At 35.2% G+C, this 13,853-nt stretch overlaps 1 protein-coding gene and 1 pseudogene across 1 annotated transcript; both read right to left on the minus strand.

The window, feature by feature from the left end:
* Positions 1–525: 525 nt before the first annotated feature.
* On the minus strand, positions 526–2,239 carry LOC120214823 (annotated as a pseudogene).
* A 9,990-nt stretch (positions 2,240–12,229) lies between these two features.
* Positions 12,230–13,009, minus strand: LOC120214894 (transcription factor MYB73-like). The gene has a single exon (XM_039212695.1). It carries the CDS (start codon positions 12,968–12,970, stop codon positions 12,245–12,247), a length of 726 nt encoding a protein of 241 aa, XP_039068626.1. The 5' UTR covers positions 12,971–13,009; the 3' UTR covers positions 12,230–12,244.
* Positions 13,010–13,853: the final 844 nt, after the last annotated feature.

Genomic DNA, 13,853 nt, shown 5'->3' on the forward strand with positions numbered 1-13,853 from the left:
AAATATAGACACCTAATTGACCAGAAAAAAAGTTGAGATACCTAAAAACTTATTTTGTAATTAAGCCTAAAAAATGAATTAGTGAGAATCTATGACCGATAGAAGCTTGCCGCATCAGCCTTAACAGTGGACTCTGGTAAATATTGGTAACTTTTGCCTTTAATCATCCTCTTGAGATATTTGATTTTGTAATCAATGGAAGTTGTTGTTTTTATGATCCTCACAAGGACATGGTGCAAAAAGAATGTTAAAAGCTGCTTTGGCACTATATCAACAAAGCATAGCCTACTTGGCTTCGAACAGATGGCTACCGAAACTTTCCAGGATCTTTAGATCTAATAACATACATAAACGTAGAAAACCACTAATATATTGCATAAACCAGTCTCTACAAGTTATGAAATCCATAAACAGAACCCTTAAGGTATGGTTTTCTCAGTGTGTTCAACAAAACATAAACGTAGAAACCAATAATATTGCATAAACCAGTCTCTACAAGTTATGAAACCATAAACAGAACCCTTAAGGTATGGTTTTCTTCAGTGTTCAACAAAAGATAGGATCCATAGGCAGGCTGCTCTCTCTTTCTCTAGGATCCGTCAAAGAAAGTGAGGATTAATCAACCTAGCAATTTCAAGAAATCCAACGCGGTCTTTGCCCGAATATCTTCTTCAGCTTTTCATCACAAACTATAACCCTTTTGTTATCGGGGTCCTAGAGATCAAAAGAAGAACCAAGTTAGTTACATGATATAGGTTCAGCCATTGACAGATATGAGACAGAAAAAAACGACTAGAGTTACATACATCATTCACAAGTCACAATGTTCAAACGCCTCTCAAAGTATGCATACAGTATACAAGTGTGTGAAACATTTCTCGAGCACAAAAAATCTTTGAGGCGTCACCTTCCCCACACAAAAGATTCTGGAGCAGAACCAAATAAAAATGTTTGCACAGAGGTCATTATGATGATACCCAAAAGGCAGGCAGTAACATTAACTCGCCAAGGAATGGTTTTCTAGGCTCCAAAGCTACTCATTTTATCCAAGAGGACTAACGTCTGTAAGACCACCGCCGACATAACAAAGATAACCGGTAATAGACTCTTAAACGAAAACTAATCAAGATAACTCTTAACAACCAAAGACAACAGAGCATATTCTAGTTGCCAATAATGTCAATAGGTGAAGTGACAAGAGTTGTGGGTAGGTCCAAGCCCTATGTAATCCATCCCCTCTCCCAAATTTCTAATGAACAATCAAAAAAACTACTAGTTATGTTCATTGTTGATGGTAAAATTTGGGTAGCAACAGCTGTAGCGATTCTATCCATTTGATTGGGTGAAGAGCCGCAGTCTGTGAAGGCAGCACTAAGGGTCGGTATGCAAGACTGAGAAGGGCGTCTCTCTGTTCGAACCAAGGGCCTTCACAACCCAAATTTTACCATCAACAGTCATCAAATTCAAATAAAAAATCCCATCTACAAAAATCAGAGTTTCAATTCCTAAATGTCTAAGGAAGATATATGAAAATCGTCCAAATGAAAGTAAGAACCCAGTAGAAGCACTCTCAGCGACTCAGCTCCATATATGTACAGAAGAAGATAGAACACCAAACAACCAGCAGCTTCATAAACAGTAAAATTTTTATATATTCTTTATTATCAACAGTCGGGCAGTAAAATTTTTATTATATATTCTTTATTATCAACACAGTCGGGATATACATTCAACAATGACAAAAATAGAGAAAGAATTTAAAACCCATTCAAACCTCCAAAACCCTTATGCATTTCACAACAAGCAAACACAAACCAACCATATCCATGGAAGATAAACCCATTCTAGGAATATAGTTTTAAAGAAGGAAAGGAAAATAGATAATGGACCTGAAGATTGTGCTCTTTAATATAAGCCCAAATCTGCTTAAGAACTTCAGTTCGGGGAATTTCAGGTACTCCGACGAGAGCCTGCATCTCAGGCGACACACGGCGGGGCTTCATGATGCCACGTGGCTTACGCGAACCGGTGTCGGTCTTCGAAGCCGTAGCTTGGATCACGGTTCGTACCATGCGCACGTTTGTTGGGTGGAGTAGAATAAGAGCAGAAGAGGTTTTGCCTGAGAACGACGCCGTTTGGGGTGAGATAAAGGTCGAGACAGTGGCGAAAGAGACGGCCATCTTCTTCTTCTTAGTTTGTGGTATCCTCTTTGTTTCTGGAATTTGTATTTGTTTTTTTAAGAATTATAACGAAAGAAGAGATAGCGGTTCTTTTTACGGTGTTTTTCTCAAAAAAAAAAACATCGGTTATCGGTATATTTATTAATCTAATATCAGTTAAATTATATTTTTTGATTTAACATTCGTAACAGTAAAGCGTGCTCTTGCACCGTATTATATGGTGATTTGGCGTCACGTGGGATATAGCTCGCCCCCTGCCCCACTCTATACGCTGACATGGGTTACACGTGGGTATAGCGCGACCCCTGATCCGCTATACGCCACATATGTTATCTGACACGTGGGGTATAGCGCGGTACAGGGGCGCGCTATACCTTTAATTACCCATCTGTCCACACCCCAATCCTCCCTATAAATATCCCATCCTCAATCACTTTCATCACACTAAATTCTCTCAAATTCTCTAAAATACTATCTCTGTTTAAGATATATTTTATAATATTTTTAATATTATGTATTTAATTTATTTAAGTATTTTACTTTATTTAATATTTTACTAATATAATTCTTTGCAGATATATAATGAAGGCTACTTCGCTTGGATGAAAATCATATATCTCGACACTTTGCTAATACGGTAACATTTTAACGTTTTAATAACTCTGCTGATACAGGTAAGTGACGTGCACCCTTTAAGGTTAAATTGATTGCCTCGGCCAAGTTGGTCGTCATGTATCCATATCGATATCTACCATCATATGCATTCGTCCACATTTCTTTATCGATGAGGCTGATGTAGTCGTATCCTTCCTCGTTCTTCGCCCGCAAATCTTGAAGCATTGATTCAAACGTTCGAGGAAGTAGTTCGTAACCTGATCAAAAACTGTATAACTTACTAACTTGCTTTCACTTACCCATGCGCACAATTAATTGACGCTCATCATTCTTCTTGTACCTTCCATGATAGTTCGCAGCAATGTGTCGGAGACAATACCTATGTTGGACTAAGGGTGGTTGCCACATTGGACCCAACGACTCCATTGCTGCTTTGATCACAGCTCCGCGATCTGAAATGACACAGATGTTTTTCCTCGTGATAACATGTGCACGTAAATTTCGGAGGAAAAAAGCCTAAGAATATGTATCTTCTCCTTCGAAAGAGCAAAAGCAACTGGAAGAATGTTGCGATTGTCATCTTGGATAACTGCCAATAAAAAACTTGCTTGTATTTTCCATACAAGAAAGTCGTCGATCTGGACCACTGCTTGCAGTATTTGGCATCATTAACGCACTGTGGGTAACTCCAAAAAACCCGGTAGAATTGACTTCGATCCCGAAGAACTCGATCATTATGGTATGCATAGGAGGTTTCGAAGTCCACAATTGTCCCAGGATTCAACGTCCGCAACAGCCTAAACCAAACTGGAAGTTCGTTGTAAGATGCATCACATTCGCCATGAAGTTTGACAATGGCATTTTGTTTTGCCAACCAAGCTTTTTTATAGGAGACAGTGTACCCATACTGCGATTGTATAGCTGAAATCAACATTACAACAGCTATATGAGAGATTGCGTTTACCATGGGCATGATGGCTTGGCATATCATTTCAGAGTCCAAGTTGGGATGATCTTGGTTGACCCCTCCAGCACAACATGTGTGAGGACCGTTGTATACTTTTAGTTCCCATATGTTGTTTTTCCTTTTCATTTTCGATACGCGAACCATCCAATTGCATCCGTTTTCGCGTCGGGCACAGTAGCATACATATTTTTTGGTCGTTGATCGGTTGACTCTGGACTGAACAGAATTACGGATATTGTAATTTTTTTATAGCCATCATCGCTTCTTCTCTTGCTTGAAAAACTCCATGCCTAAAGATAACTCACCGTTATTTATTGATGAGTAATATCCATAGTCACCGAGATGAGGCATATCCGCAAATTTTGGCCCGTATATTGCACCATAATCAGCTTCATACATGTGTACAGGAAGGTCAGTTTGTGTCACATTTCCTGGAACTTCATCTACATCATCATCATCGGAGTTGAATTGTGGTGATTCTGGGTGAATGAATAGTCCGGTCTCAGCACCATTCGCACCAGGCTCACGAAGCGGTTCTTCTGGTGGAGATGATGCTTCCTCCATGCGCTCCACATTTAGGTCGAAGAACCTACTACTTTCGGAGTTGAATTGTGGTGATTCTGGGTGAATGAATAGTCCGGTCTCAGCACCATTCGCACCAGGCTCACGAAGCGGTTCTTCTGGTGGAGATGATGCTTCCTCCATGCGCTCCACATTTAGGTCGAAGAACCTACTACTTGCATGTCTTCCCCTTGAACTAGAAGGCATATCGACATTGAGATCGAAAAAGCTTGCACTAGAATGCCTCCCCCTGGAGCTTGAAGCCATCGTGTCAAATGGAAACTGCACAGATTGTTGCGTCGATGACATCTCCATATTAAGGTCAAAGAAATTTGCAGATGAATGTCTTCTCCCTGAACTGGACGCGGTGTTGCTATACGGATTGTTCGTGGACCCACCTCGGTACATATCGTAAGGAGTTGCGGATGAATGTCTCCCTATTATGGCATTAAAATCATTACACATTACTGTAGTCGGGCTGTCAACTTGTTCAGCCAGTCCATAGTGGGAGCTTAATGATTGACCCCGAACAGTACACACTTGAACAAAATGTTCATACATCTCAATAGCGCCGTCTGAATAATTACTTTGAGCTTTAACCATCATTTGAACATCATCATTGTTCGAAAGTTCAAACGCTGTATAAGTTAATGTCAACAATGATGTTAGAAATCTGTACTGCAACGACGACATTATTCTACTACTTCCAACATGAATCTTCCTCGAAATCTTCGTTATCAGCTCCTCAAGAGTTATGTTTCTCTTGAATGATATTTTAACACGTTCATTTGATACGAAAACAACGTCGGTTTCATCTTCTCGAATTTCACAATCATAATAAACAATAGATGAAAGCCGTGTCATTCTTTGAGTTTAAAAATGCGTCAATATTATATCTGCAAAAAAATAACTGAAACAAACCTGATTAAATAAATTATATATGAACGAAAATATAACACAATAAATTTTTTACACATCAACGTAAATAATTTAAATAATATAATTTTATATTATTACATGCACCGCAAAACTATTTTGACGTATGCTTCCATTTTTCAATTTTACAAACATAAAAATTAGTTGAAATAATTAGTATAATATTTTTTTCAAATGATAATAAACAATAAGTATAATTAAAAAATTATAACAAAATTACCTTATAACGAAAAAATCGCACGAACTTCTAAATCAAATATGAGAAGATTGCCCAAATTATTACTCGTTGACGGAATTGTTGTATTAATTTATAAGTTGAGAGGAGATGCGAGGAGATGTGAGAAACTTAACCGGGGGAGGAGGGTATTTATAACCATATAAGGCGCGGTACCTGCACCGCGCTTAGATCGGTAAATATCCGATCACCAGTGATTTTTCGAGAAATACACCTATTTTTACGTCTAATTATCGAATTTATACATCTTTATAAATCAATAAAATAGTCATTTTATTTTAATTTAGCATAAATACAAACTGTTAATATATATATATACATATAGATTTAATATTTCAAATAATTATAATTTAATATATTTAAAATAATAATTTTAATAACTTTAATTTTTTAAATAAACCAAATACCTCATCAAGCATCATTTAAACGATTAAGAATGCACGAACACAACTTACTTCAGTAGTTAAGAAATAGTTAATGTTCTTAGAATTAACGGGTTCGAGCACAGCGACTGCAAGTGTGATTGAGCGTTCATTGTCAAATAATTGATAATATTTAGAACATGTACTACTTGTAATCACCTTTAGCTTACTAAAAAAAGAACGATTAAGAATTACTCCTCGTTACCTCAACCATAATTAAATTTTGAACCATAATTTATAATTCACTTGTTAAAAATTTATAAGTGAAAAAATTTTAATCTCATTTTGAGCCAAAATATCCATGATTAGATGAAATTTTAGTTTCACTAATTGTCAACATTTTTACTGACTAAGTAAGTCTACATGGGACTAGAATGCTGACTAGTTACCAACTAACTGTATTCATCCAACAAAAATTTTTGCCTTAAAATGAAACGTTATAATCAAATGCTTCAAATAAGAACCAAAGTGATCATTTTATCCCATTAAACACTAATTTTATCATTATGTCTTTATTTTAATCTCCTACATTTCTATTAATTATTCAGGTTTCTTACTTTTCTCACTCATCATTCTTTGACTTTATAAGCATATCCTAACAAAAAAATAAAAACAAAAAAATCAATTACCCTAAATATAGTGATGAGATTCATAATTAAACCTTAGTGATAAAGGTATGTTGTCATCTCTTGAGGTTCAAGTACAAGTAAGTCGTTTGTAGGAGTATTTGAGCGTTGATTGTCAAATGATTTGGAGTTTTTGAGCAAATATTATCTTGTAATCACCACATACTAATAAAAAAAATCATAAACCTGGAAATTTTGATTTGAACTTGATTATTCAAATTGATTTACCATATTCAAGACCCGATATAAGCTCGTGCCTAATTTGATTTGAACTGTATTTAACTCAAACCAGAAGCCACTAGAACTAACAGTTTTTAAAATAGTTAATTACATCACATGTAACATCCTCAATACCAGGTTAGTGACCAAATTGTGAGATTTTAAAATTTAATTACCAGATTAAAAATAAATTGAAAAGTCCAGGAATTAATTGAAAGATGTTGGTGTAGGATGAATTAACAAATGAAGGGAGAGTAAAAGAGTAAAGAAGTCATTTAACAAGGAAAATAATTAAATAATAATTATTTGGTATTTTAATACCCATGTGGAGCATGTGTAGGAAACAAATGTTCTCATGTTACTCTTCTTTCTTCTTTCTTCATCTTCATCTTCTCAAACGTGAAGCACCCAAGCCAAGGTAAGTTGGATTTCTTTTGGTTAATCCTTAAAATTCAAGTATGGTTTTGGTTAAGGAAGACTTAGGAAACATGATGAAGATAAAAAGAGTCATAGAAACTCAAAGAGTTGTAAGTTATGGAAGATTAAAGGGAAGAAGTGGATAAGTGAAATTTTGAATAAGGATGTATAAATGGATTTAGAAACTTAAATTGACTTGTCATATATGTGAATAAGAAGTTATAAGTGTTAAATCAAAGTTTGGATTATATGGAAAAAGTAAGATTCTTAGTTTTAAGAATTTGAATGAGATATAGAAGATAATAAGGTGATGGAATGATTGTAGTTGAGTTGGGTGATATAAAAGAAGTTTTATATAAGGAAATTTAATGAAAAGTTGTGGAAATTTTTGGGTGAAAAAGTCTGATCTGGGCAGGGTGTATCGGTACACTATGAATGGGTATCGATGCACTAAGACCAATTTTGAAGGTGCGTCGATACATTAAGGGGTGTATCGATACATGGGAATTTCGAATTGGATTTGGGTACCGATGCACCAGGAGTGTATCGGTACACTCCTAAAGGAAAATAGGAATTTTAGCTGATTAAATTAATTTAAATTAATAGCATCGAAGTATAAGGTTTAGGCTTCTGATAATCATCTTGAAAATTATATTTATGTAGATATAGAGCCTAGACGAATTCCAGAACAAGTGACAAGTAAGATTGATCGAGGGAAAGGCAAGGAGACATAGGTGAGTGCATATGCATAGCATGAATATAGTAGTATATTCAATTCTAGACTTGTGATAAGTCTAGAGGTAATATCTTGATACATGATTATATTTCATATTATGATACATGGCATGAATTTATATTATATGCATTATGTGACAATGTTATAAGTGAATATGTATGAAAAGTTTACATGAGCCATGTGATAAGGTAATAATTTATATGTCTACGAGATATAAACTATGTGAATTGTGAAAGCCCATGTTATGTAGATGAAATATATGTATAGTTGACATGCCAAGAGTAGATGGTCTACGCGGTCATTCGAGACAATTCTACGTGGTCTTTCAGGACATATATGTATTTGGAATATGTATGAGGTCTTTTGAGACACCTACTTGATCATTAGTATATGTATATGATTCTTAAGGAATTTCTATGTGGTCTTATGGACAAATTTTATATGGCACTACGGTGCATTTCTACGCGGTCCTTCGAGACAAATTCTACGTGGCACTTCGGTGCAATTTATACGAGCTGTGGTGACAACATAGTGCATAACCTCACAATACTCACATACCTCAGGTTCTCATTATTGTGTCATTGTGCATCAATACACTGTAGCACTGTTCATGGTATTGTTCATTACTGTTTACGGTACTATTGCACAGTATCGATATTATATTATATAAACTATTCATAAAAATTTTTATCTTAAATTTGTTATAATAAAACATAATTCAATAGTATATTATTGTATTTTATTAATATAAGTCAAAATGTTCTGTTATTTTGTAAGAATATTGTTTTAAAAAGTCAATGTGACATATTGGACTCGTATCTGGTCGGGTACGGGTGTTACATCACATGTCCTTAAATTATGTCCCTTATATTAAATTGATCCTTAAACTTTTAAATGTTCCAATTTCATCCCTAAACTATGACTATCATGCTAAATTAATCCTTAAATTTTTGAATATTTTAATTTCATCCCCAAACTATGACCTTCATTCTAAATTAATCCCCAAACTTTTTGAACATTACAGTTTCATCTGAAACTATACATATATACTAATCACATCTCTTGTTAATAAAATATTTAGACCAAGTTATAATATTATATGTTTGAAAAAACAAAATTTGTGTTAAATATGATTGAAACTAATTACATATTTAGATGATTTTGGGGATAAACTTGAAATATTCAAAAGTTTAGGACTAATTTAGAAAGAATGTCATAGTTTAGGGATGAAATTATAATATTCAAAAGTTTAAGGACTATTTTAGAATGAGAAACATAATTTGATAAAGAAATTTGAATATTCAAAAGTTTAAGAACCAATTTAAATGAAGATTATAGTTTGGGGATATATGATGCAATTAACTATTTTTTAAAATAATGTCAAAGTGACCATATTATAAAATATCTAAAGTACGCAAATGTATCCATCGACTATAATATACTCTTTGTTAAGTTCATTGACTGTTAAAAGTTACAAAATGATCTCTCGACTATAGAGTGTTGCTTTGTTGAGTCTCTCGACTATTAAAAGTTACAAAATTGTCGGCAGTCTGAGTTGGACTTTAACCTACTAACTGAGATATGATAAAAGATGACATCATAATCTTAAACGACTATCATATCTCAATTAATATGTTAATATCCAACTCAGATGGCTGCTAATTTTTTAACAGAAAATTATGTCTTTGAAACATAATGAATAGTTGAGTGATCATTTTGTAACTTTTAATAGTGATCATTTTGTAACTTTTAATGGTTAGATGGCTCAATAAAATAATATGCTATAGTCGTCGGACCATTTGTGTACTTTACCTAAATATCTATGTAGGTATGGGCATAAGACCAAATCTGACGGGTTTTGACCCGATCGAGTCGGATTTTTTAAAAAATATTTTGGGCTAGAGTCAGGTTTTTTTAGAGATTGTGTTCTGGTCGGGTTCGAGTTTAGGGTAAAAAATATCCGACTCAAAATTTGAGTATGATTCGAATCGAATGGAAGATATATTTTTTTAACTATCAATTCGATTTCAAGTAGAGGATGCACAATTTTCAAATTAAATTGATTAAAAATCCAACCTGTATGCACATATGTACTAAGTCATGAGAAGAATATCGGAAAAGCTGACTGTGCGGGACCCAACGCATTCACGCTTTATTGTCTTACGGGTAAGTAAGTAGTAATTAGTATACTTAAAACGTTTTCCATTTTATGTTCTTTTCCAATATTGCCCATCATATTCTCCCATTTTGCATTTCATGTTATTTTCCAATATTGCCCATCTGATTCTACAATTTATTATCTGTGTAAAATGAAAGCAACCAAATACAATAATTCAACAAATCCGGTGAAAAAAACGATCGACTGTTACTTTTCTCGCTTCTTTCTTTGTTCTTCTTCTTCTTCTCTCTGGAAATCTGTAAGTTTTGCAGAGCTGAATAGCTATGGTCATCAAAATCCCAGCCTTGGGAGCAATGTATGTCTCTGTTGTTCCTTTCAATCAATTTTGTTTAATTTCTTAAATCTACTTCTTTATTCGACAGATTACACTTTTATCGCATCGTTTACTGATTCTTTCTTTTGCTAGATTTTAAGTTTTTTGCGTGAAAACCTAGAATTTCTTGCTCGAAATGATGAAATGTTAACATGCAACCTTAGTTATTGATTACTTGTTTAATATGTTTCCTAATTCTATTGCCTTCTTCGTATTCTTTCCTTTTTTTTTCTGAATTACTTCTCCATGGAGTTGATATATAGAATTTTAAAAAAAAGAAAATTATACTGATGAATTTGGTTGCAGATACTTGAATCATGCAGGAGGTACGGTGTCGCACCAAACTCTGGATTTTTATCTGCTCTCTTTAAGGTTTGTCCCAATTCCCGATTAGTAGTTCTTAAATTTTAGTATCACAATTGTGTGAAGTTGCATGTGTTCTGTATGTTTCTCTATGCTTTGAAATGAACGTGTTGAGAAATTAGACGAATGAGTTTCTGATAATTAGACTAGGAGCCTCAAATTGGCTTGCCAGGCTTGTGATTTTTCTGGTCATTCAGTTGTGCTATCAGTGTATTTCAATTGCAATGTTGAATGTGAGGCAGAGAATTGAATATTCTTTGCAGCTGCGTTATCTTGTGAGATTGATGCTTTAGTTATACTGCTGAGAGAGCAAGAAAAATGTTTGGCATCATGCTTAATGTTTCAAGTTCTTTCCTCAGACTTATTTCAGATAGTAGTAGGTAAGGTAGGAATACTTCCTATTGTTAGATATAGTGTGATCAAGATGTTCTAGGAGTTGGATTTTGGAGGTTCAGTCTTGTTATGAAGTGTTTCATTGTAAATGGTGTAGCTAATCATCCCTCTAAAAGCCTGGGCATGTTTGTTTATGCTAAATTCATCTATGATCATGCATGGAGTGATGCTTCTTGGTGAATCCTTATGATGGATGACTTGGTTAAGTGAAAAAGTTATGTAGCTGGTTCTGTGGCTTACATGTGAACTAGGGAAACAGAAATTGGTTTGTTATCGCTAAGCACGGTTATCAATTTGTAACTTTTGAAAGTTCAGTAGAAAAAAAATAAAAACTTACTCAAATTTTAATAATCATTCCTATAGTTTACTCTAAAATCTATTACGAAGGCATGTAAGAAGTGATTGTTGATTTCTTCAAGGGCTTTGATGTATAGAAAGCTTCGACAAAGGTGGTTTCTCCAATTCATATAAAGGAGATATTAATCATCGACGAAAAATCAGAGTAGATTAAAGTTATTATGAACTGATACAACATAATAATAAATAACGATGATCATTTAAAGAAAATTGATCAAAATTTCATCGGAACATCTAGATCTAGGGTTTCAAATAGCGGTTCGCGATCGCGATAGCGCCCTCGAAATAGCGGTAGCGCTGTCTTCCGATATACCCACTACACCTGCAGTAGCGTCCAATAGTGCCCGCTACGGCCGAAATCGCGGTAAACACGAAATGATCGAAAACACAATCGTAATCGCGATTTGAAACCTGTCTAAATCAGCCGAAGGCACACGTGAAAAAGTAAAGATCTTCCAAGAAAAAAAACAACTGTATTTCATTCAATAACTTACCAAAAAATGTATATTAAAAGTTACAAATTTCATAAACAATAATACTGAAATGTTGAAGACAAAATTGATCAAAAATTCTTATGTTGTTGTTGTTGTTGAAGATAAAAAATCGAAGGAAATCGATTTTCACTAGCGTTTTCTCTCTCAGATTTCTGGGTTTTCCTGCCTCGAAAATCAAATAATCTTTCCTTTAATCAATCTTTTAACGATCACTCACTGATTTAATCATCTTTAATCCAAGCATTCACTGTGGAACCCCAACTCTGCAATGCAATTTCTCACTTCTTTCCTAATCATCTGCTGCATTACGGCCATTACTTCAGGTCCAAACGCTGCCGTCTTTGTCCCGCTATTATGATGCTTTCCCGCTAATAGGCCCAGCTCTTTATCCATACGCGAGTTATCGTTGTTCGACTCAACCAACTCGTCATTCCAAGAACGTCCGAGTGTGAGCGCAGTTGAAACGACACGAGAGTGTTGCTGTTGAGTCGGCTCGGGACCGCTCAATACCAAATCACTGACATCAGAAACCGAAGGACTTCCCGGATTACTATTAACACTAACGGATCTCATACATTTACCCGGCCGTCTCTCCGATTCGTGAGCCGAGTCTCCGTCTTCAACCGACCGTCTCCGTTTCAAGCTCGAGTTCCAATGGTTCTTCACCGCGTTGTCTGTACGACCGTTGAGAAGCCTCGCGATAGTGGCCCACTTGTTGCCGAACTTGGCGTGCGCTCTGATGATGATATCGTCTTCCTCCGCCGTGAATGAACGGTGCTCGACTTCCGGCGACAACTGGTTGCACCACCGCAGCCTGCACGATTTCCCTGATCGACCGGGGATCAAACTCGATATCGACGACCAGTTCCTCGGACCATATCGCTGAACCAGCTTCCGCAATGCTTCGTCCTCCTCCGGTCCCCATGGACCCTTCACACGATCAACGTCCTGATCCATCAGTTGATTTTGATTTTAGTTTGTTTTTTTTATTTTTCAGTGACGGTTCCTTTTCGTTTTGGAGGTTCGAATTGTAGCAACAATGAAAGGTAGAAATTATATAGGGGATGCATTAGGGTAACTGATAGAGCCGGTTAACAAATACAGGTAAAGCACGTTGGAGTAGACCGGTATTGACCAGTAACCGGTCGAGATCCCATACAGCTGTATAACGTCCACTCTTGCCACGTAGGCGGCATTGAATTCTGGGAAAATTCCAATAAATCCTTAGGGGTAGTTTAGGGATTTGACGTCGTGGTTTCCTGATTTGAGTCGTACAGTTATGGAAGTCACTGAAAAGGACAGAGTGAGAAAATGGAGAGAAATTGAGGATTAAGTTTTGACTATGCCAGGCTGGAAACCATTACGTGGCACTTTAAAATATTTCCGACAAATTAGATTTTGTCGTTTTGCTCGGTTTCGGGTATTGTGCAAATAAAAGAAGGGTAAAGTATAGTAATGGTCACTGAACATTTCTGAAGCTTGCATTTAGATCCCTCAACTTTTAAAACTTGCAATACAGTCCCCCAACATTTATTCCGTTTGCAATATGGTCCCCAACTTAAATCACTGTTAGAAAATTAGGGTAAATTATATAAACGGTCATTGAACTTTTCAGGCACTTGAATTTAGGTCCCCAACTTTTAAAACTTGCAAAACAGTCCCCCAATAATTTTATTTTCTTATTAAATATAGATGTATAGAAAATATAAATGATTTAATTTATATTTAAATGTATGAATCATTTATATTTTTGATATATTTTATTTTTCTTGTATAAATTAGTATTTAAAATATGTTTATATTTTAATCAAAATATTTCAATATACGAATAAAAATATAT

Source organism: Hibiscus syriacus, unplaced genomic scaffold (genome assembly GCF_006381635.1).
Source record: "Hibiscus syriacus cultivar Baekdansim isolate YM2019G1 unplaced genomic scaffold, ASM638163v2 tig00110109_pilon, whole genome shotgun sequence".
Taxonomy (NCBI): domain Eukaryota; kingdom Viridiplantae; phylum Streptophyta; class Magnoliopsida; order Malvales; family Malvaceae; genus Hibiscus; species Hibiscus syriacus.

Coding starts and splice junctions, on each gene's coding strand:
- LOC120214894 (XM_039212695.1), bottom strand. CDS start 12,970: ATGGATCAGGACGTTGATCGTGTGAAGGGTCCATGGGGACCGGAGGAG.